We start from the raw sequence: 21,072 nt of genomic DNA, 5'->3' as shown, positions 1-21,072 counted from the left end.
CCCCACCTAATGCATGACTACCTGAAACGGTGGCGGCAATTGTGAGCAGAGCAAGGACAACGGGCCAGGTACGGAAGGTCACCAGAGTGAAAAGCCCCAGGTGCCTAGCAAAGGACAACTTGTCGGTCGGGACCTCACCCCCTGGGTGACCTTTCCTCCCCTAGCATATCACTGGTTGTGCAGTTTGGACCCCTGACCTTTCCTCCCTGGAGATAACATCTAGGCCTCAGTTGTATTTCCACTGGAGGCCCAGGAAAGCAGCTAAACCAGACAAGTGACACCAAGGCTGACCTCAGGACCAGGTGCATTGGTTAATGACCGCCTGCCTGGCACTGACCAATCAACCAGTGGGGACCCGGACCCTGAGAGGGCACCCCTGGAAAGTTGCTAAATATTATATTGAGATCTTCCCCCTGGGACCTCCCCTAAAATCTCCACCCCGAGCGCCTATTCCTTTGGTATTCCAAAACAGTTGAATAGCTTATTTTGAGAGAGGATGGCTACTTTTTAACAGTGAAATCACCATTTATTTCTTGGTTCTGAGCAGTTTTTTCAAGGCATGCCAAGTCCTGCTGGGGTTTTGAACTTAACACTGTTCATGAAGCAGACCCCTTGACATGAAATGAGTTAGCCACTCTTCGGGGGTTTCAACTGACATAAGACCCTATGCCACGTACATTAAGCTTTTCATTATTTTGTAGTTCTTAACCCTTTGTTGGATCATGTCTCTGAAAAACTGGTAACAGCTATGGACCCTTTCCCAGAAAACTGTGCTCTCACAACTTTTGGCACCTGCTCTCAGGGGTTCACCATGCACTGCCCCTGCCCCACGCTGTGGACCCAGCTGTGGAGACTTGTCCTCAAATAGCCAGGCAGGCAGACCTCTCCCTCTAGTTCACCTCTCACTTGAGCCACATGGTTTAAGCAAGGGCCCAACCTGGCCTATGGCAGAGGTTTTCTCCCCAGTGTGCTAATGACGCTGGTGGAGCCCAGTTCTTGCTGAGCAACTTTAGGGACCCTCTCCCGACTCTTAAAGACTGAGCCACGCCAGTGGGAGTCCGGCAGAAATCCCCAGGGGATGGTGGAGGCTTTGTGAAAGGGAATGGTGGAGGCTTTATGAAAGGGAATGGTGGAATACAGGGCTGGAAGGGCCCGGGGGCTGATAGGCTGTCTCTCCGCTGTGCCTGGAGGCCACCATCCCTCCCCTGCCCCAGGGCCTTAGCACCGCCCCCCTTTTGTCAGCCTTGCTCCTCACCTCACCTTTTCCACCTGGTGCTCTACCTACCCCCAGGAGTTTGGTTGGACTCAACTTCCTCTTAGACACTTAGGAGCCCTGTGCCCCTCTTTCCTTTGAATTTCTCCATCACTGTTTGTCCCACTGTTGCAATGGGCTCTCGGCTAATCTGTATCTACTGTGTGGTTTGTCCCAGGAAAGAAGTCGCCCCCTGATTTTCATAATCTTCTTCCCAACAATGTGGAGAAAACCGAGCATGATGGATACAAACTCGTTGGGCAAAATGATTCCCTGGTACTTACTGTGACCCACGCCATCTCACGAAGCAAGCTGACCACCAGTCCACCCCTATCACCTGAAGGGAATCTTCCTGCATAAACAAGGGGGCCCATTAAGTTGTTTACTGCTTTGGATTTTACAGCGTTTAACAAGCATGAGCTGAGCCATGAGGCTACAAGCCACCTGTGCTAGTTCAGACCACTTGGCTGTAGACAGCAAGTCCCATCCCTTGTTGGGGGTGGAGATGAACTGTCAGGGGTCCTCAAACTGCGGCCCGCCGAGAACATTTATCCAGCCCGCCGGGTGCCGCTGCCTGTCCTGCTTAGCAGCCGACTCGTCCCGGGCCTGCAGTGCGCATTGGAATTTGTTCATAGTTTTTTTTTTAAACTATAGTCCGGCCCTCCAACGGTCTGAGGAACAGTGAACTGGCCCCCTGTTTAAAAAGTTTGAGGACCCCTGGTAACTGCTGCCCAAGGCTTCTGTCTCTAAGTTCTCTTAATGAACTCCATGTACTCCCAGGTTGTCAGCCTCTTTCTTCCATCACCAGGCCCCAGGAGATTTTCCCAACAAAGTTTGTTGAGTAAATAAATGAATAACTAACTGGCCGGTTTAATGCAGCGTTTCTCGACCTTGGCACTACTGGCGTGTTGCACTTGGTAATTTTTGTCACGGGGGACTGTCCTGTGCAGTGCAGCATCCCTGGCTTTCCTACCCACCAGATGCCAATAGCACCCCATTGAGGTGTGACAACTAAAAATCTCTCTGGACAAAGGGAGGCAAAATCACCGAGGTAGAAAAATCAGTTCCAATGAATGCATGTTGTTGACCTCGGAGTCCAATTGCCCATCTCGAGTCTGTGTCCGGGAGTGAGAGTTCAGTTAATCAGTGAACACCAATGGGGTGCTCAGTATAGGCTCATGAAATGGGTGGCTGACCTCTTCCGGCTCCTCGGAGGAGGGAGAAAATTCCACTATGCCTTTGCTATGGAGCCTTTCAAGTCTTTTAATGACTTGTTACAGTGTGAGTACACAAGGGGGCGCTCCAACTAACACGTTTAACCGCGGAGAAAGAAGGCCTTTCAAGGAGCTGGTGACTGGACACTTGTTCAGTGATGAGCTTGGACTAAGATGCTTTGTTATGCCGTCCGGGTGGGACAGTGAACCAGGGTCCTAGATTTAGAGAAATCCTTAGTCATTAAACCTACCATGAAAGATCCCTGCCTGTGTGGTTTCCTTAGAGACATAGACAGTGGGGGCAAATAATATAAAACCCACTTATGCCCCATAAATAAGTCATAAGCAGCAAGAGAGTCTTCTCAGCTTCCACAGCAATGGCCCTGCGCTGGTAGCAGCAACAGACTGAGGAATGATCCGGGGGCTCTGGCCAGGTTGTTAGAAATCATCTAATCCTTTGCTTCCGGCCTGAGTCAATGGCCCTGAAAACTGGGAAGTTGTATAACATTTTTGGGACACAACTTGGTGTGTGGTACAACTTTGTGCCTCTATAGCTTTCATTGTATTTTCAAAGGAGTCTAAACCCTGTCAATGTTACGAACCATTCGTTTAATCTCACTTTAGAGAGAAAGAATCTGAAGCTCTGAAGTTCAAGTTTCTGCAGCTGGAACCTAGCAGAGCCAGGATGCACTCGGATCTCCCTCTGCCTTCAGGCCCATGGGGTGGTGCTCTGACGGGAACCCGGCCTATGGGGTGGCAAGGTCTGAAGCCACTGAGGAACATGGCTCCCAAGGCTTAGAGGGGTGGGAAGGTGCTTTACCGGGAGGGTTGCCAGATAAAATATTGGATCCTAGTTAAATGCAAATTTCAGGTCAATGAATACTTTTATAGTATAAATATGTAGCAAACATTACATGGGACATATTTATACTCAAATATTCATTTATTTGAAATTCAAATTTAACCGGGCATCCTGGGTTTGGGGAGGTTTTGTTGGGTTTTGTTGAATCTGTCAACGCTGTCTGCCAGGACAGCCTCGGAGCCTTCAGTTGGGTAGCAAACACCAAAGCCCCAGCCAATGGATATTAATGACTCAGTGTTTGAGACTGGCTACCCCAGCCCTGACTCCACTGGAGGCACAGAGGCCCTTGGCCTCTGCTGATGGGACCTGCTTGGTTCTCTCTGTGACGTCAGCAGGCCTGCGAGTCCTTGAGCACTACAGATATCCTTTATGCATACGGCCTTTCAGAAGATGACATTTCACAGGTCTTTGAAGAATAAAGATCAAATTTATTGAATACAACACCCGCCAGAGTGCCTGCAGCTGTGTCACTGAGGCAGCTGGAGGGAGCGGTCTCGGTTTGGTGTGCTCACTAGTGAAATTCCACTGGAGAGGGCTACAGCCTCTCACTCGCCCACTCAAGACACCATCGGAAATATCGTAAGACCTCAGGAGACCATTTCTTTAGCAAGGAATAAATAAAAAAAATTAGTAAGAAAAATATGCATTTCATTCTTCTATTAAAAATAATATTTGCTGTAGGCAACCATCTTCCTGTTGCTCCGCCTTCAGCGTGGGAGAGGAAAAGAAATATAGAAAAACAGCTTAAGAACACCTGTGCTGTCCAGCTTCGTTTTCTGTTTTGTGCATTGCCTGGGATGAACCTTGTCTTCAAGTTGACACATCAATGGGGCTGCTTCCAAGCAGCGTTGTTTTCCCATTTGTGTCGGGCAAGGTTGCAGAGGGGACAGGGTGCAGCTGTCCGGTCAGTGCTATGCACTTTCAAGGAGCAAGGACTATCCAGAACTACAGGCCTTTGAAGGACCAAAGACAAAGAGAAAAAAACTAGCCCCTAAGCCAGGCCATTTGCTAGAAGTGATCCACTACAAAAATAAAAATAAAAAATAAATCAAACCAAAAAAACAAACCAGGTTTCTGTGTATGAAGGTACTTGGAAAAGTTCTTCATCTCTGTACAAGACAAAAATATTCAAGTTTCAAAATATTCCAATGGCCTGCTGACTCTGAACCTCCTTCTGCTGCTCTCTACTCCCCAGGATGCTCCGACTTGGGGGGAGGTGGGCTGTGTGGGAAATTAGCCAGCCCCTCTGTATCTCTTTACGCCTAACATCAATGCGGCAAGATGGCTTTAAGGACTGGTGGCTTGGCCTGAGGAATTGCTATGTTCAGTGGGAGCAGGGCAGGTTCAGAAATAAGTGCACAGAGCTCTTGGAATCGGGAATCGTCTGCTCTTCTTAGAATGTGGATGTCCTCCTGGGGACGAGGGTCGGCTCTCACAGTCCTAAGTGCCATCAAGGGAGCCTTCCGTTCTCTGTAGTGACAAGACACAAGACGAGGTATGGTCACACCCTTCAGGACTGAAGATTGGCATGTCGAATTGCAGATAGCGCTTCTCAAAGGAACTCCAAAGCAAGGCTATCATCCACTGGCACCGCCCACACACATTCCCCCTCGCTCCATGCCTGCTCTGTAGGGAACTGCAGCCTCTACTGCCCATGTACATGTTGCACAGCAGACTACCAACCAACTCCCTCAAGCACCCACTGTGCACCCAGCACTACGTCCCATGGGTACTACACTTACACACAGAGGAAGACTAGTGAAGTCGAGAGAGACCTGTCTTCTTGCTCCGGCCCTGCCTCTAACATAATATGGGCCTTCCGGGTCCGTGTTTTAATTTAAAAAATGAAGGACTGAACTCTGATGATCAAACTTAAATGTTTTCAAATTATATGATTCTGCCTTAAAAAGGAATGAAATTCTGATAGATTTCAACATGGATCTACCTTGAAAATGCCACGCTAAGTGAACTAAGCCAGACACAAAATGAACAAATATATGATTCCACCTATATGAGGTCCCCAGAATATTCAAATTTAGAGAGACAGAGTAGAACAGTGGTTGCCAGGGGCTGGGGGAGAAGGGGGGGAGTGTTGTTAAAAGGGGTACAGAGTTTTGGTTTGGGATGATGAAAAAGTTCTGTGGGTGGATGGTGGTGATGATTATACAACAACGTGAATGTACTTAATGTCACTAAACTGTACACTTAATGATGAACAAAAAAAGATCCAGAAACAGAGAAGCATCGATCAGGTGCTCAAACCTCAGAGGGAATGTAGGGGAGGGTGGGGGTAAGGGGTAGAGGTCAACCAAAGGACTTGTATGCATGCATATAAGCAAAACCAATGGACATAGACACCAGGCGGTGAGGGCATGAACAGGAGTGGGGTGGAGGAGCAATGGGGGGATAAGGACACATATGTAATACCTAATCAATAATAATAATAATAATGACAATAATAATAATAATTAATCTACTCTAAAAAAATGGTTAAGATGGGCCAGGAAGCTCAGTTGGTTAGTGCGTTGTCCTGATACACCAAGGTTGCAGACTCTATCCCTGGTCAGGGCACATACTACAAGAATCAACGAATGAATACATAAGTGGAACAACAAATCAATGTTTCTCTCTCTCTCTCTCCATTTTCTCTCTCTCGTTCTAAAATCAATCAATAAAAATATTTAATGGTTAAAATGGTAAACTTTATGTTGTGTATGTTTTATAACAATAAAAAAAGGGATTCTATATGCCTTCTTGTGGTGTTCTCTAGCTGCTTCATGTGGTGTTTATGTCACCTGCCCACCCATCAGTGACCCACATCTTACCCAGGCAGTTCTCTATGCTGAGGATGCAAGAACCTGACAGGCTCCCCCCTCATCCCCACCCCCAGTTTTATATCCTGGAATTCTTGACAAACTACACTGCTGTGAACTGGAAGGTGGAAGAGGTCCTAACAAACGGTAGGAGTTCAGAGGTGGAGCAGGATGAAGGTCTGAGGGGCTTCAGCTGGAAGCCCAAGGCTGGCCTTCTCCTCTGCCAGGAGAGACCCTGCGGGCAGGCCAAGAGAGCTGTGCTGACCCCAGGGGGCTGGAGGCCTGCCAGCCTTGGCAGCTACCCCCGCCCCATTTCCTCCACCACCGGATGGTGACCCTGGTGTCCAGCCTTTTTGCAGGGCCCAGACCAAGTCCCTCCCCAGTCACCTCTGCTCTCCTTCTCCGAGGGAAGCCAGCACTTAGGGAGCTGCTGTAGACCAGCCCCACAGACAGGAAGGGCTGGGCCACAGTCAGCAGTGCCTTGGGATTTTGAAGTAAAGGTGAACACGCTCACATCTAAGGCCTGTGCTTAAATCAGAGGCCAGCCGTCAGCCACGCACGGACAGAGACGAAATCGCCCTGCTTTCTGGCCAAAGGTTATTTTGCTTCTAACACCCCGAGGGGATCTCTACTTCCTGCTTCTAGACCAGCCGTGGGCAAACTACGGCCTGTGGGCCGGATCCGGCTGTTCTATCCGGTTCTCTTGCTCTCCCCTCTGCTCCTTTACTTTGAATTTATATTAGTTCACACAAACACTCCATCCATGCTTTTGTTCCAGCCCTCCGGTCCAGTTTAAGAACCCATTGTGGCCCTCAAGTCAAAAAGTTTGCCCACCCCTGTTCTAGACTGTGCCCTTTATGAGCATTTCCAATAAACCAGGTCTGTGCTAGGTGCTCATTTAATTCTTGCAACAATTGGGGGAGAGGGCTTTAAAACTTACAACTTACAGATGAGGAAACAGAGGCCCTGAGAAATCTGCCCAAAATGACATGGCTGATAAGTGGCTAACAAGAAAAAAAGTCCAGTTTTCCTGGTGGTCTCTGACCCTAAGTCTAAGCCTGGCTTTGGTTGAATCCTGTGCCTTGGGAAAGCAAGTGCCTTGTCCTCTCTGTGACGGGGGCATCTCAAGGCCAGGTGAAGTGCCCACATCCACACCCAAACCGCCACAGCGTTTGATGAAAAGAACTTCAAAATAGATCATAAACTAGCTTTTAAATGATGGTTTGCATAGTACTTTGCACATGTTTCTCATTTAACCCTGAAGAAACTCCTAATAGGTAATTATTGTTTTTGTTGTTGTCATCTCCATTTTACAGATCAAGACAGGATCACCCAAAAGATGTCTGGAGAACTGGATCTCACACTCCAGTCTCCTGATCCCAACTCCTGGGCAATGCCCACTGCAGCCTCGCTGCCCACTGGCTCCCAGCGGGGAGGACGTGAGTTGTAAATAGGAGTTGCCTTTCTTCAGTAAGAAGGCAAGGTTCTTTCCAAGATTCCGAGACCCACGCAGGCCCAGATTCCCCCTTTGGCTTAAGGACTGGGTGTTCTCTTCCACGTTATCTGTCTGCCTCCCTCCGCCACAAATACAATTTATAAACAAGGCAAAAATGGCAGAGGAAAATGAAGTCAGAGTATGCCATTGAAGCAAGTCAAACAATAGTAAATTGGTATTTGGCTGAGTGGCTATCTCATTGTTAAGATATTTCCTCCAATATGTTTTCAGAAGCACCGGCCATTAAACAACTGGGAATGATTGCCAGGTTTGATTTCAGGAAGGAAATCCCCTCCCATTTCCCTGCTGGGCAATTCAATTAATTTTCTCCTGCCCCTCACCCACCAGCTGATTATTAGGGCAACTATACCTGCTTCTTTTATAAACAAAATGCTTTCATTTAAAGATTCAAAATTCCTCCCAATGGCTGGGAACCCCTGCTCTCCCACCAAAGGACTTGAGTATTTTGAAGAGCAGGACCAGCCCTGGGCGGGCTCTCGGGAGCATCCTAGGAGCAGATTTCTGGGCTCACAGGCCAGCTTCTGGGGAAAGGGAACATTCTGTCTGTCCTGGACCTTGGAGCCTCTGTCCAGAGAGACCATTTGGATTGAAGACGAAGTAAATAAGTCAGTCCTGCAGGTCCAGCAGACCTGCCTTGGGTGGACAGAGCCATGGTTACTGCAGCATCTCCGTATCTAGCTCCCACACTGCCCATGGAACAACAGTCTCACCTTCCACTCTTCCGAGGCCACGATGGCTGGGACAGTGACATCACTTCTTGGAGGGAGTCTTGTGTCATGGACTGGCTTGGGGAGGAGGGAACCTGGACACTTAAATTCCAGTCCTGGCTCTGTATGAGCTAGCTGGGTAACCCTGGGCAAGCTGTTTTGCCAATTTGGGTCTCGGTTTTCTCACCTATCAATTGGGCTCCCTGCCCTTCCGATGTAATAGTCTCTAATTTCAGCCTGGCCGGCTGGCTCACTGGTTAAGTCTCAACCTATGAACCAGGAGGTCATGGTCAGGGCACATGCCCATGTTATGGGTTCAATCCCCGGTGGGTTGGGGAGGGGCGGTGCAGGAGGCAGCCGATCAATGATTCCCTCTCATCATTGATGTTTCTATCTCTCTCTGTCCCTCTCCCTTCCTCTCGGAAATCAGTAAAATATATGTGTGTGTGTGTGTGTGTGTGTGTGTGTGTGTGTGTGTGTGTGTATTTAAAGTCTCTGATTTCAGAAGTCTGGGTGGGTTTAGGTTAGAAAAAGACATTCATCCATTCCTTTTGTCTTTAAATTGATAGCTTTCTTCCACAATAAGGATGTCAGCGCTTCCTGTCTGTCAAAGGCACAATGACTTCTCTGTTTTCTAAGAAGGAAGACTCAGGCAAAGAAAGGAAGCCAGGGGGCCCATTGGAAGGGCTATCCGCAGTCTTGCTGCAAGTTCTTCCTAGACCTTAAAGAAACAGGTTAGTGGGGCAAATTCTTCATGTCTGAAGATGCAAGCTGCCCTTTACTCCTGCACTGCTGCGTGGCTCATAAAAAGGCTGGTAGGACACAGGGGAAGATGGGTCTTTGCAACATTTGAACTTGGACTTCTGCAAGCCTTATTCCCAAGCCTGGACCCTGGACGAGCAGGAAATATGAACTTGGCTTGTTTGGAGCTAAGAGCCCTAGATTCCCAGTTCTCTGGGAGGAGATTTCCAAGGTCTCCCTTCATATGTGGGCTGAGATGTAATGATGGAAACAGTGGGAGAGAATATATGACATCACAACTGGCCCAGCAAAGCTGGCTGGTCTAATGACCCAATCTCCATGGGCCCAGGGCTCCTGGTCTGAAACAGACAAGGCCAGTACAAGGGTGTAATCAGTGGGAATGCAGAATCTGGGTGAGTCTGGAAATATTTCACTGTTCAATGGACTATTTTTAAAAATGTATATAAAATGTATACTTACAGAATATCTGTTTTCCATGAAATCTGTAAAACAAAGGGTAACAGGGAAGTGACCAATGCAAAGAGAGCATGTTTGGGTCCTCCCACCCCAACATCTCAGGGGCTGATCCCAGAAGGGAAAGGGGGAGATGATGCAGAAGATGCCAGACCCACAAGCTTACTGGGTTCCCAGGTTTATGGCTCTTTTGCCCAGACAGCTTCCCCTGGACCTTGTGGTGCCATGTGACGAGCATATAACGCCCCTGCCAGCTTATTTGGCATTTAAATGACACATATATGTTTGTATTGATTTCAGAGAGAGGGAAAGAGAAAAACACTAATTGGCTGCCTCCTGCATGCCCCTTCCTGGGGATTGAGTCTGCAACTCAAGCCTGTGCCCTGATTGGGAATCAAACCAGCAACCCCTCAGTGCATGGGACAATGCTCAACCTCAACAACTGAGCCACACTGGCCAGGGCTCACTGGACATTTTAAACAGTTTTTTAAAAAATTAGTACTACTTGCCAAAACAGGTTTGGCTCAGTGGATAGAGCGTCGGCCTGCGGACTCAAGGGTCCCAGGTTCGATTCCGGTCAAGGGCATGTACCTTGGTTGCGGGCACATCCCCAGTAGGGGGTGTGCAAGAGGCAGCTGATCGATGTTTCTCTCTCATCGATGTTTCTAACTCTCTATCCCTCTCCCTTCCTCTCTGTAAAAAGTCAATAAAATATATTAAAAAAAAAATTAGTACCACCTATTATTTTAGGAACAAAACTGAAAACCATAGAAAAGTAACAGATAAAAGTATCTCCTGTTCTACTCTTCAAACCCTGTTGACACTTTTCATCTTTTCTGCTACCAGTAGGCTTCTTTTGGAGTTATAATAATAATACAGTACCTGCCATTTTATAGCCTATCTTTTTCACATAACATGATTTTGTAAACATTTTCTGGTACCTTCTTAAACATTATTGTTAGCAGCTGCATAATAATCATTTGATGGATGTTTATTTACTTATCCAGTTCCTTACTTTAGTAATTTAGGTTCTTTCCAAGTTTTTGCTATTTTAAATAATGCTGCCAGTATCTTCTTTGGGAATAAATCTATTTTCATATGCCTTACTAGCCTGTCCATTCCCGGGAGTGGAATCAACGGAGCAGAACGTATAAACATTGCTGACACTCTTGGCATGTGTGGCCCAAGTGCTGGTCTGAAGGGCAGGACTGCCACATCCCTGTCCCTGAAGAGACTCCTTTCCACTGTCCGGAGACCACACTGTCTTCTTGCCAGAGTGCATGCTGGGACTAGCTGACCCTGCCAGGCTTCAGTGATGGAAATGGCCCTGGCCAAATGTCAGGGAGAAGAGAGTAGGGGTAAGAAAAGCCAATGGGGGGGGGGGCAGGTAAAGGCATGTACTGGGGGGAAGGGGAGGCTGTGGGGAGGTCAATGGGGGGGAAAAAAAGGAGACATGTACTACTATTTGTAATACTTCAAACAATTAAAAAAAATACTTCAGCTTTGAAAAAAAATCATAAAAAAATAAAAGAAAAGAAAAGAAAAGCCAATGAGACTGGCCAGTGTGCTCAGTGGTTGAGCATTGACCTATGAACCAGGAGGTCCCGGTTCTATTCCCGGTCAGAGCACACACCCGGGTTGCGGGCTCGATCCCTGGTGTGGGGCATGCAGGAGGCAGCTGATCAGTGATTCTCATCATTGATGTTTCTCTCTCCCTCACCCTTCCTCCCTCTGAAAATCAATTTAAAAAATATATTAAAAGGAAAATCAATGAGAACAGGAGGCTGGATTGTCCCTGACTGCATTAGTTAGAGTTAGTTTTCACGACAAGAGGCAAGAAAGGGGTATGATTTGCCCCATTGGGCAGGACCAGGCCCCCACTAATAGCAGAGTTTCTGAATGGTCAGTGACCCACATGTTGGGGCTGATTCCTAGAGACTGTGGACATAGACATAAAGACGGAGAAGCCACAGGGACCTCTTGTTACCTGAGGTAGGCCCCGAGAGGAGATGTAGATTTGAATTGGGGGTGGTTGCCATTCTTGATGGCTATAGGGTGAAGGTGGGAAGGCCATAACCCCTCCCCAAGACCCCAGTCTTACTGGTGGAAGCTCTCCAAGGGGCCTCCGTTTCTACCAGCCGCCCAAGCTCAAACCTGGTCCTTCCTGAGTCTTAGGCCGTCTCAGGGCCCACCTGTACAACCCTTCTGTTTCTTTCTCTAATTTAGAAATATCCTGTCTCCACAAGTCCACTTCCCCCTCGAGCCCTGTCTTATCACAGCTCCATTGTGTGTCCCCTCCAGAAGGAACAGGGCCAGAAGTGCCTAAGGGGCCCCTTCTGTCCTGGCCGGGACAGAGGCAGGCGGCAATGGCCAAATGGATGAGTCAGCCCAACCGTGAAGCTGAGCCATTGTGTAAACTTCCACACATTGAGTGAGGAGGGCAGCACCCCACCCCCACCCCAAATCTAACCCGGGAGGACCCGAAGGACCCCATGCTTCCTGCTCCCTCAAAGCCCCAAAGGCCCTGGAATGAGACGGATGAGGGGGAAAGCCTCAGTCCTTGTTTCCTACAGCAATCTGAACACAAAATACTAACATTTGAGTCTGCTGATATACACCAAGTTTCTGTAGTTTTCTTTTTGGTAATAGAGGAACCACAACAAAAATAGAATCTGGAGAGCAGTATCCTTCCCCCGCCACTACAAAGTACGTTTTTCACCCTCTGGAAGTCCAAGCCTGGGCTACTCTGGGCCTCACGGGGGGTGGGGGGGTGCGCAGGACAGGCCCTCATGCTCCTCTCGCCCTCCCAGAAGGGACATGGCACAGAGGCCCTCTGTTTTATTTTCTGAATGACCAGCTAATCCTGGTTTACTGGGTTTCTCCCCCTTAAGAAACATCTGTAAGTCTGAATCCCAGGCAAAGGGAAGCAGAAGGTGGAGGCTGAGTGAGCAGATACTCAGGCGGGGAGGCGGGCTCTCTGTCTGACCCAAAAGGCTTAGGTTAGTGTCTGGAGCGGGACTGGGCATCTTTTCCCAGGGCCTGGAGTCGTCAGGTGGGATGTGCCCAAGACACCTCCCAAGGTGGGCACAGGGCACCTAGAGAGGAAAACCAGCTCTGCTGTTGGAAGATGGCGGGAGGTGAATGCCTCTAAGCCGGGGTTTCTTAACATTGGCACTCTCGGCATCCTGGTCTGGATCAGTCTTTGATTTGGGACTTGCCCTGTGTACTGGGAGGTGTCCAGCAGCATCCCTGGTCTCCACTCACTACATGCTGTAGCATCCCCCTCCCCCCAAGTTATGACAACCAAAAATGTCTCCAGACATGGCCAAATGTCGCCTACATTGAGAACCACTGCTCTAAGCGCTGGAAATCTCACTCAGACTGGAGTTCTTTCACTGGGAAGAACTTGACCGTGTTGCTAATTGTAAGAAACCACTTTACCCTTCTGTTTCAAAATCCAGTGTAGACATGGGCTAATGGGTTTTGCTTTGGATGACTTGCAAGCCACTTTATAAAGTATTTTCAGAATTAGCTGGAGCCCAACAAAATGTGCTGAATCAGAGGTAAACTTTCCTGGCCAGAAATTACAGTTCACACAGTCGTGGCTCAGCCAGGCTGAGGGAGCTGCTGAGAGCCATGGACCGCCATGCGTTTACAGAGAGGCTCCCTACCCGCCATCACTTCTCTAGGAGAACAAGGGGGAGGGAAAGAAAATTAAATCATTCCTTGGCTTAGCCAGGACCAGACCGAGAAGGAGGAAGTGGATGACAGAGAAGTGGTGGGTGTGAGGTGGGGATTGACTCCAGGTCACCCTGCAACCCAGAGCACCAGAGCTAGGAACAAGCCCTGGGAAGACACTGCCATCTAACTCCAGAACTCAGGGGAGTAACCGATGATCCTGCACGAAGTCCTCGGCCACGGGATGGGAGCAGATCGGGTCTGCTTACGGGTTAAGAGAGAGGCACCACACTGTAACCTTGGCTACTTTCTTTAACCGCTCACCTCTTCGGACCGCTACGTTACTGCTTCAGCCTAACCATAAGCCATAACTGGAGCGGCTATTGCTGACTCAGATCTGCAAATAAGTGAAAAGGGAACAAGAACTTTGGGAAATCTCAAGTGCTAAGCTTGCAGATGCAGACCATGAGGCATTATCAGCATTTTCTCCATTTCCCTAAGAAACAGAAGATTACAGAGACACAAAAGCTCTCAATCTGGTTTCTTTCTGATGTAATTTTTCTAGTTCTGGGCACCCCTCTCCTTCCTTCCCTAACATGTAGCAACAAATCATCTTTTTTCCCTTTAATTTAATTCTTTATTGTTTAAAGTATTACATATGTCTCCTTTTTCCCCCATTGACCTCTCCCCGGTCGTTCCCACTGCCCACCCTGCCCAGCACATGCCCTTACCCCCCTACTGTCTTATATGCGTGCATACAAGTCCTTTGGTTGATCTCTCACCATCCCCCTTCCCCCACCTTCCCTCTGAGGTTGGATGGTCTGTTCGATGCTTCTATCATCTTACAATTGGAAAGGGGAGAAGATCAAAGACCAAGAGGTTTCCTTGCTGTAGACTAAAGAGTAATTGCTGGGACAAGATGTCAGATTAATTATATGTCAGCATATGGTAAGCTCTGAGTGGACAGAATAGCAGACTTTCATAGGCATGACTCAGTGGGAGACATGGAGTTGGAAGAGATGTCCCCCGCCTCCCCATTTCATTTACTTTATTATTACCGTACTTTTTAATCATCACCCAAGGACTTGCTTATTGATTTTTAGAGAGAGTAAAAGGGAGAGGGAAGGAGGAAGGAAGGAAGGGAGGGAAGGAGGAAGGGAGGGAGGGAGGGAGGGAGAGAGGGAGAGAGAGAGAGAGATATATATCAGTTGCCTACCATCCATGCCCCGAGCAGGTATCAAACCCACAACCTGGATATGTGCCCTGACTGGAAATCAAACCTGCAAACTTTTTGGTGTATGGGAGGACGCTCCAACCAACTGAGCCAACTGGCTGGGGTCCCCTCCTCCTAATTTTAAAGAACCCACCTGCCCACCATAGCCCTTTCTTATCCACCTTAGGGCCACATACACTCCTGAGGGACACTGAGGTGTTTATAGCAATTCTACATGGGTCAGGAGCATTTTGTTGAGAATTAATGAGAAAACTACCACCGGGGGCAGAAATGAGGGGTCAAGTCATATAACCTGCTAAGGGCAGAGCTGAGACCAAACCCCAGGTCTCCATCTCCTATGTAGGATATTCTCCATCAGGTTCACAGTACAGAGAACCATCCAAGCAGGACTCCGGCCAATGTGAATGCAGCAGAAACCCAGTAACTGGGCCCCTGAGATCCCTACCTTAATTCAGACTTGAAGGGGAAACTCAGGCTTAAAGGCAAATACCTATGTGGTCTTGGAGTCAAAGGTGGATAAAGATTAGGACTGGCCCCAAGGGACCCAGGAAGTGACTCGTAGAAGTGACTGATGACCCCCTCCTCACCAACATGTTCAGGGGGATGGATGCTTCCAGACTGACAGAGGCATAGACCAATGACCATGACTGTCACTTCCAAATACCGGGACACTGAGACTCTTTGAATGTTATAACTGAAAGGCAACTTAAGATCATGCTTTCAACCACCTCCTTTAACAGATGAAAAGGTGGAGCTCAGTCACATTCACAGAGACACAAAGTAGGCTGGTTGTTGTTTGGGCTGAGGAGAGAAGGGGGTTTTGTTTAGTGGGGATGAAGTTTCAGTTTGGGAAGACAACTTGTGGAGATGGATGGTGGTGATGGTTGTCCAATATTGTGAATGGATTTAATGCCCCTGAAATGTACACTTAAAAGTGATTAAAATGGCAATTGTGAGGTATACTGTACCACAGTTAAAATAAATAAATAAGCCCAGCCGGTGTGGCTCAGTGGATTGAGTATCAACCATGCACCAAGAGGCCACCAGTTCAATTCTGGTCAGGGCATGTGCCCAGGTGGTGGGCTCCATCCCCAGTAGGGGGTGTGCAGGAGGCAACTGATCAATGATGTTCCTCTCACATCGATGTTTCTATCTCTCCCTCTCTCTTTCCTTCTCTCTAAAAATCAATAAAAACATATTTCTAAATAAATATGTATATAAGTAAGTAAATAAATAAATAAAGCTAAGCTTAGAGACTAAAGCCAAGGTCACAAAGACCTGTGCCTCCCACAGCCTACGAGAACACTTCCCAGTCAGGACACTTTTCAGCCAGGTCCTACCCAGAGCCCTGCCCTGGGGCTGCTCCTTGGAGGCAGGCCTGCCCGGTGCCCTGTCGCTTATCTAGAAGAGCAGTTTGCTTTTGTATCACCCAGGGGAAAACGGGGTTTAAGAGCCAGAACTACGCCCTGTGAGCCAGTTCCCGAAATAGCCAGTCCTGAAGTGCGGCCCATTGGAAGACGCTGGGGAACTGAGAAATTAAGGTGGGGAAGAATAAAAAATTAAGAAGGAAAGGTCAGATAAGACTCAGCTCTGCCCTCAGCCTGCTCATGGACCTCTCCAGAGACCTATTCCCTCACCAGGGCCTTTGTTTTATTGTGGTACACACACACACACACACACACACACACACACACACACACACACACGGTTATCTCTGCTGTATACCCTGAGCCATCCCTCCAGGATCAATGAGGGTAAGAAAGACCCTACACCTTCACAAAAGAAGCAGAGCAGAACTCAGAGTGACACAATAAGAAGGGAACAGGGGTGGGGAACCTTTTTTCTGCCAAGGGCTATTGGATATTTATAACATCATTCTCAGGCTGGGAATTGGTTGGAAATGCCAATTCTCAGCCCCACTCCAGACCTACTGAGTGGGAAATGCAAGAGGTGGTGCCAAGCCACCTGTGTTTAAACAAACCTGGAGACCCCTGTCCTACATCCGAGTCCATGCCCCTCATTTCACAGAGACCGAGGTCCAGAGAGGTTCCATGACTCACTCAGAGTCACCCAGACCAGACCAGACCAGGCTGTTACCCTTAGCTCCTGAATTAGAGAGAATAGAATCCTCTAACCAAGCTGGTGATAATGTGGAAACCAAACAAACAAACAAAAAAGGGGGAAATGTAGAAGCTCACAGTCAATCTGTTTGGCAACCCAGAGAGGTTGTGTGAAGGCTCTGCAGCCAGGCTCCCTGCCTTCGAGTCCCTGCTCGGCCACTGCTAGCCTTGGCACCAGGATGAGTTATTTAACGCCGGGGCCCATTTCCACATCTGGAGAGCAGGAGAAATAACAGAACCTCCATCGGCCCTATGATGATTTTGAGAATTAAGTGAGCATTTGACAGTAAGAGGAAGAGAAAGAAAAGAGGAATCAACCAAGGCCTCTTTATGCAGCAGCCGAGCGGGAAACACTCCGAAACAGGAAGTGCCTTGGCTTCCAGGATGGGAACCAAGCCCAACTGACCCCTGGTGGCCCAGATGGGAGCCCCCTGGCCTGGGAGTCGGGAGATGGCTTTGGTCTCACCCTGGGCACTGGGGTTCCAGTTCCTCTTGTGTTTTTCAGCTAAAACAGACTGAATGCTCTCTATAGGGCAGAGATAATACACAGACTGCATTCGTGGGGTGGGTAATTAGCACCATCTCCCCTGATCCTGTCTCATCCCCCTTTCTCATTGAATTCCATCTCCATTTAACAGTTGAAGAAATTCAGCCTCAAAGATGTTAGGCATCTCGGTCAAAGGGTCAAAGTCACACAGCTGGTAAGAGGCAGGAGAGGTTGATGACTCCCAACAAAACAAGGCCCTTCACTGTCTTGAATCCGTCCCTACAGGGTTCCTGCGGTCCATTCCATCCCAAGGCCAGAGGGAGCAGTCACATTCCAACAGCCTGGCACTGAGGACTCCGGCATCTAGAACCACCTGGGGACCCCGAGAGAACCCACTTGAGCAGCTGCCTCAAAGCAGATGCAGGAAACCAGAACACACTTCCCCGAGATACGCCACTTTGGCACAACAGTTATTTTGAGCTGGAAGCAGAGAATTAGCGGATGCAGAAAGAAGCCAACTGGGAGCTTCTCTTATCGGAGTAAAAGCAGAAACGTCTGAGACCTAAGAACTGCCATAAATCCCCCGTCCCAGGAAGTTTTATAGTCATGAAGACAAGGAAAAGTTTGTGCCGAGGTGGACATCCACAAATAAGCCTGACACCCCAGTAGTGTTCCCCATATATTAACCTTCCCACAGCTCTCTACCCTGGAACCCCTTTTCCTTTGTTTTGTCACTTCTCTATGAATTTATTATTCTTGGTTAACATGCTAAATGAGCCACAAATTTTAATCACTCCACCAAGTCACTTATCACTGCTAGTTTTCCTCTTGTTAATCTGTCTTTTTTCAGCAGGGCCCCTAACAACAGCCCTTGGGAATCCACACTGGGCCTGGCCTTCCTCAGCTGGAAGGGGCCTCCAGGGGTAGCCTTAGGTGACTGCAGACCCCAAGGCCTTATCCCTGCAGCCTGCCCGCCTACCAGCTTCCCTTCCAAAGACAGTGCTGCTCAGGGATCAGGAGCATGGAGCCTGGCTCTGGGGTGGACCAGTTCTCAGGGACTTGCTTGCTGTGTGACCTCGGGCAAGTATTTTAACCTCTCTATGCCTCAGTATCCTCATCTGTAAAATGGGATTTATTGTGAGGATTGAAAGAGATCATGTAACATAGACCACTTGGCACAAAAGCTCAATAAATGTGAGCTTTTGCAGAACCAAAGCAACTACAAGGAACCATGTCTGGGACCATGAAGAAAGCAGAAGAGACATTTTTGCAGTTACTAAACAGGACCAACCTTGAACCCTACCTGACCTTTAGCTTTCTGTTACATGGACGAACAGAGAGAAGAACAGAGAAAGCCTGTTTATTTCCAAATTTACATTTTACTAGCTCTGAATATATTGAAAATGCAAAATCAGACACTTAAGCCAAAAATTCCCCAGCAAATGGTTTTAAAAAATTATTTAGTGTTGAGTCCCACAAGGGGCTGAGTTTCTGCTCCAGCCATGAAATAACGTTAAAAAAGAATTACTTAAGGAGTGATTCCTATTTCAGAGAAAAAGTAGGCTCTTCAGGTAAGACAGTTACCTGTCTTCTCAAATGTTGTCAGCATCAGAAACATCTGGGAACATGTTAGAGTTCAGATTCTGGCGACTTTGATTCTGTGGGTCGGGCTGGGCCCGGGACCATGGCTGCTTCTGGCCTGTGGACCACACTTGCATTAGCCGGGCTTTACCGAGTCTCCCAGCCCTTTTTAAGAATTCCCTTCCAAAGAATTCATTTAAATAGAAGTCTGTTGTTCAAAGGAAGATGTCCCTCTAGCAACTGTCTCCCCCGGGGTGCTTATGCCTTTTAGGTTGCAATTTATTTTCAGAACTTAAAAGTAATCTCTGTAGATTTCATTTCTGCAGAATGGAATGCAATAATTATACAAAAAATGAGATGCTTGGGAGCATCCCGGTTCCATGTCTGCCAGGCACTGCGCTCGGTCTGGGGGAAGCTCTTCACCAGCAAGCGGGGAGGTGGGAGTGGAAGTGGGTCTAGGGCTCTAGGCAGAGGCTAAGGGAATGGAGCAGATCCGACTCCCTCCCCCAAGGTCCGCATGCTCCCAGGAAGGCTGAAGCCACTGACCATCTTCAAAGCAAAGTGCCAACTCTGTCTAAGACCTTCTTGGGGGAGAGGGGGCTCTGCACCAGGCCCCCATGGGGAGCAGGTAAGGCTCACTGCCTGGCACCCGCCCTGCTTCTCGGGGCCACAGGAGAGCTTTCTGCTGAGTATCCTGTGAGCACACAATGTTGCCAGCACCCACTCCCGTCCAACTTGCCCAGCAGCTGGGCGCCTGTTTGCCTGGTGAGAGTCAACTCTGTGTAAGAGGTGGCACCCCTTCTTGACCTCCTTTGCTCCCTCTTTTGCCTGCCCACTCCCAGGACCTCATGGATGATGCTGGGGGCAGTGCCCACCAGGCTGGGGATCAGGGCCCCTCACTCACCGGGGTTAGCTTTCCGGATCTCACTGTACACTGTCTCCGTGCCTTTCCTTCCCAGACCTGGAAAGGGACCAGGCACAGGTCAATAGCTGCCTCTGAGAACCAGGTTGGCCCACTACTGAAGCAGAAAAATATCTGAGGCTCCCCAGGCAAGGCTGCACCCTGCTACCCCAGCCCACGAATGCCATCTTCAGGAGTGCCGGCAGACCCCCTCACCACTAAGCCCGTGCCACTTCCCAGCTTTCGAAGACCTGGTCTAACCAGTGTCACTCAGCTGGAAGTATGAGGTTAATAGGTCACCTTGGGAACCCTGGACCGGAGGGGACCGCCGCCTCTAGCTCGGGGCGGGGGGCCTCCTGCCACTGTGTCCCGTGTCCAGCTGCACTGTGCCCCAGGAGGCTTGGCTACAGCTTCCCAATCGCCTGAGGTCCAGGTTACAGCCCGAGTGTCACCTGTGCCTAAGGACTAGCTGGGACGGAGACCATCTACGAATCTAGGCAGCTGGGCCGCTCAGTTTCACACGCCCATACCTGGGCCTCACGGCAGCTGCTGTTTGCATTAGTCTGGTGTGTGGCTTTGGTGACTTTTTAAGCGCTGCCAGGGCGTCCTGATATGAGACAGGGTTGAGAGCCTCTGGTCTGGCCTATTTTGAAACCGCAGGCAAGAGGGGCCACCCCAGGTGTGGATTCCACCCAGAGGAGACGCAAGGGTTTGGGAGACCAAGAGCACCCATTCGGCCATCTGTTTATGTATATGCACTGCCTGTATACACACACATGTACACACACTCCTAGTGCATCCATACGCATTGTCCACACACACATAGTATGTACACATAGTATGCACATACAGGCCTGCACGCCCGTGCGTACACTCACACACACACCCACAAACCCTCAGGAAACAGGATGGAACCCAGCTGCGTCCCTGGCTCCTCTCACCTGCACCAAGCACCAGGAAGCCTCACTGTAGAAAGGCATCTGGTGCCATGTGGCCAGCACTCTCCCTCTGCACATTGGGAAACGGAGCCCCCGACAGGGTGAGATTCCTGCTGCCATAGCCAGTGCCATGTAGACGTTTCCTTCCTCAGTGGCAGATGGCCTGGGCATGCCCATGGACTCTAACTGCACCAAGATACCCTCAACTCACCCTGTTCCAGGGACACCGCCCTCTCTTGCCCCTGATCCTGCACAAATTCCTCCATTACCCGCATGGCCCTTTCTCTTTGCGCTATTCCTCCTCGTCCTCTAAGCCCCAGGACAAGCTTTGCTCTTATACTTGGAGCACACACCCTCACACACCTATATACTCCCTCACACACTCACCCCTTCCTGTGCCCCTGGCAGTTACAGAGGCCCCTGTGCCTCACAGCACTCTGGGGTCACTTGCCCACTACACGCTGACATCCTTTGTCCCCACGACTGCCTCCCCTGGTGGCCCCAGAGCTCCTCCAGGGCAGCGCCTGAGGTCTTGTGCACCTCCCAACCCCAGC

General features: G+C 49.1%; 1 protein-coding gene across 4 annotated transcripts in view; it reads right to left on the bottom strand.

Moving 5' to 3' along the window:
* Window positions 1-3,393: 3,393 nt before the first annotated feature.
* PECAM1 (platelet and endothelial cell adhesion molecule 1) overlaps window positions 3,394-21,072 on the bottom strand; it is a 66,821-nt gene continuing 49,142 nt past the window's right edge. For 2 of the 4 annotated variants that reach the window (XM_080677189.1, XM_080677188.1), the window contains 2 exons: window positions 9,586-9,608; window positions 3,739-4,798 (listed from right to left, as the gene is read on the bottom strand). In XM_080677189.1, coding sequence (XP_080533315.1) covers window positions 4,769-4,798; window positions 9,586-9,608 — 53 coding nt within the window. In that variant the 3' untranslated portion in view covers window positions 3,739-4,768. Of the gene's footprint in view, window positions 4,799-9,585; window positions 9,609-18,682; window positions 18,798-19,583; window positions 19,641-21,072 lie in introns of all 4 variants that reach the window. The other 2 variants (XM_080677186.1, XM_080677187.1) reach the window with 2 other exon arrangements.

This window comes from Plecotus auritus (genome assembly GCF_963455305.1).
Source record: "Plecotus auritus genome assembly, chromosome: 7".
Taxonomy (NCBI): domain Eukaryota; kingdom Metazoa; phylum Chordata; class Mammalia; order Chiroptera; family Vespertilionidae; genus Plecotus; species Plecotus auritus.
Note: the sequence above shows the minus strand (reverse complement) of the source record. Positions and strands in the feature narration are given on the sequence as shown.